The sequence below is a fragment of the Acyrthosiphon pisum genome, unplaced genomic scaffold (assembly GCF_005508785.2).
Source record: "Acyrthosiphon pisum isolate AL4f unplaced genomic scaffold, pea_aphid_22Mar2018_4r6ur Scaffold_21252;HRSCAF=23423, whole genome shotgun sequence".
Lineage (NCBI taxonomy): Eukaryota > Metazoa > Arthropoda > Insecta > Hemiptera > Aphididae > Acyrthosiphon > Acyrthosiphon pisum.
The window spans coordinates 8182-9687 of record NW_021770699.1 but is presented as its reverse complement, the minus strand read 5'-3'; the positions used below and the strand labels follow the sequence as shown (position 1 = coordinate 9687).

The 1506-nt window shown below is 30.7% G+C and overlaps 1 protein-coding gene across 1 annotated transcript; it reads left to right on the top strand.

Annotated features, from left to right (window-relative positions):
• Positions 1–587: 587 nt before the first annotated feature.
• On the top strand, positions 588–1418 carry LOC115034846. The gene is made up of 2 exons (XM_029492328.1): positions 588–1040; positions 1203–1418. Exons 1-2 carry the CDS (start codon positions 795–797, stop codon positions 1416–1418), a joined length of 462 nt encoding a protein of 153 aa, XP_029348188.1. The 5' UTR covers positions 588–794.
• Positions 1419–1506: the final 88 nt, after the last annotated feature.

Sequence of the window (1506 nt, the reverse complement as noted above, 5' to 3'; positions counted from 1 at the left end):
TTTCTATTGTCACCAACTGTCGGGTCAATAGAAACAGAGCACTTAAAAAAATATATAAAATTATTTATTAAAACTAAACACTTTTGAATCGTCAGGTTTAAAGTACTCGGCAAGACCAGTATTTTGATGTACTAATTACATTGTAGCTCAAATAGATAAGTTTTTATGATACTTCAAAGTTCAAAAGTGTTTCTATTCACCCGGTTAACGAAAATTGTTTAATGTGGGCACTTATTACTTAGGTACCTACAACTGCCTTAATACTTACATTATTAATACAGCATATTAAGGTAGCCATCAGATGGTATATTAAATTAATAAATATATTTTTCTTATACAGTTAGGAATTTAGGGTTAATACGCATTACCCATCATGGCCTATGACCACTCACCCAATTATAAGGTGTATCGACGAATACACCTTGAGCGGTTCATACCCACTTTGCCGAATCCCAATTTGCCGACAACTCAGTTCGCTGACAAATATACCTACCAGTCTTAAAATATTTTAGGAACATTCCCATTTCGCTGACAGTCTAGTTTGCCGACATCTTGGTTTGCCGACAAATTATAAATATAGTTTCAATTTTCCCGATTCGCCGTCAGGCGACAATAATTTTTATCAAAAACGGATTTTATAACAGCGATAACACAGTATGTTGTCGATAAGTTTAATAATTAAATGATTTCCCACATATAAACTCCAGAGGGATTACAGATTGGTGAATTTAGTTCGTTCCAGACGTGTGTACTGTAAAGTTAAAAATTTAATAGTTAGCCAGTTAAAAATTAAAATGGAATGGTTTAAAATAAAATCAGAAAAAGATCATGATTTATTAGTAGTTAATAATTTTATCCATCGAGTGGATAGAATACGGGACAAAACCGAATATTATAAATGCATACAAAATTGTTATGAGCAAAATCATGCTATTTTGAAAAATTTGAAAAATAAAACTGACGTAATATTATCGAAGCCTCACTATCACCCAACACACGGAGTTAAGTTGGCTAATCGTGGCTTTCGAAATAAATTGAAAGTAAGTACAAATTTAGTAATGTTTAAGTACAAATTATAAAAATATAACATCAAATATATTATAGTACTTATTAAGTGCATTATGTTCCTAGCCCTAATAATGATATATTATATTATAATTATATAATGTTTGTTTTTTTTTTCTAAACTTTGATTAATGAAGGAGGAACTTACTCAAAATCCCACGAAACCGGTACCCAAGACATTTAATGAAATTAGGAGATCTGTCATAACTTCAGGAATAGAAGGTGCTACAAATTCGGAAGTTATAGATGCTATTCCCGTATTCACCAGTATAAAAAGTTCAGGATACAGAAAAAAAATGAAAATGATCCCACCTTTACCGTCAAAATTATCTGATTTAACGATCGAACGGTGATTGGCGTTCTACGAATTATGGGAGAGATTTTTTATTAGGTAATTTTTTAAAATTTTAATCTATTCCATATAAATATTACAGTCATATG

Coding starts and splice junctions, on each gene's coding strand:
- LOC115034846 (XM_029492328.1), top strand. CDS start 795: ATGGAATGGTTTAAAATAAAATCAGAAAAAGATCATGATTTATTAGTA. Junction 1,041..1,202: donor GCTTTCGAAATAAATTGAAA/GTAAGTACAAAT, acceptor TGATTAATGAAG/GAGGAACTTACTCAAAATCC.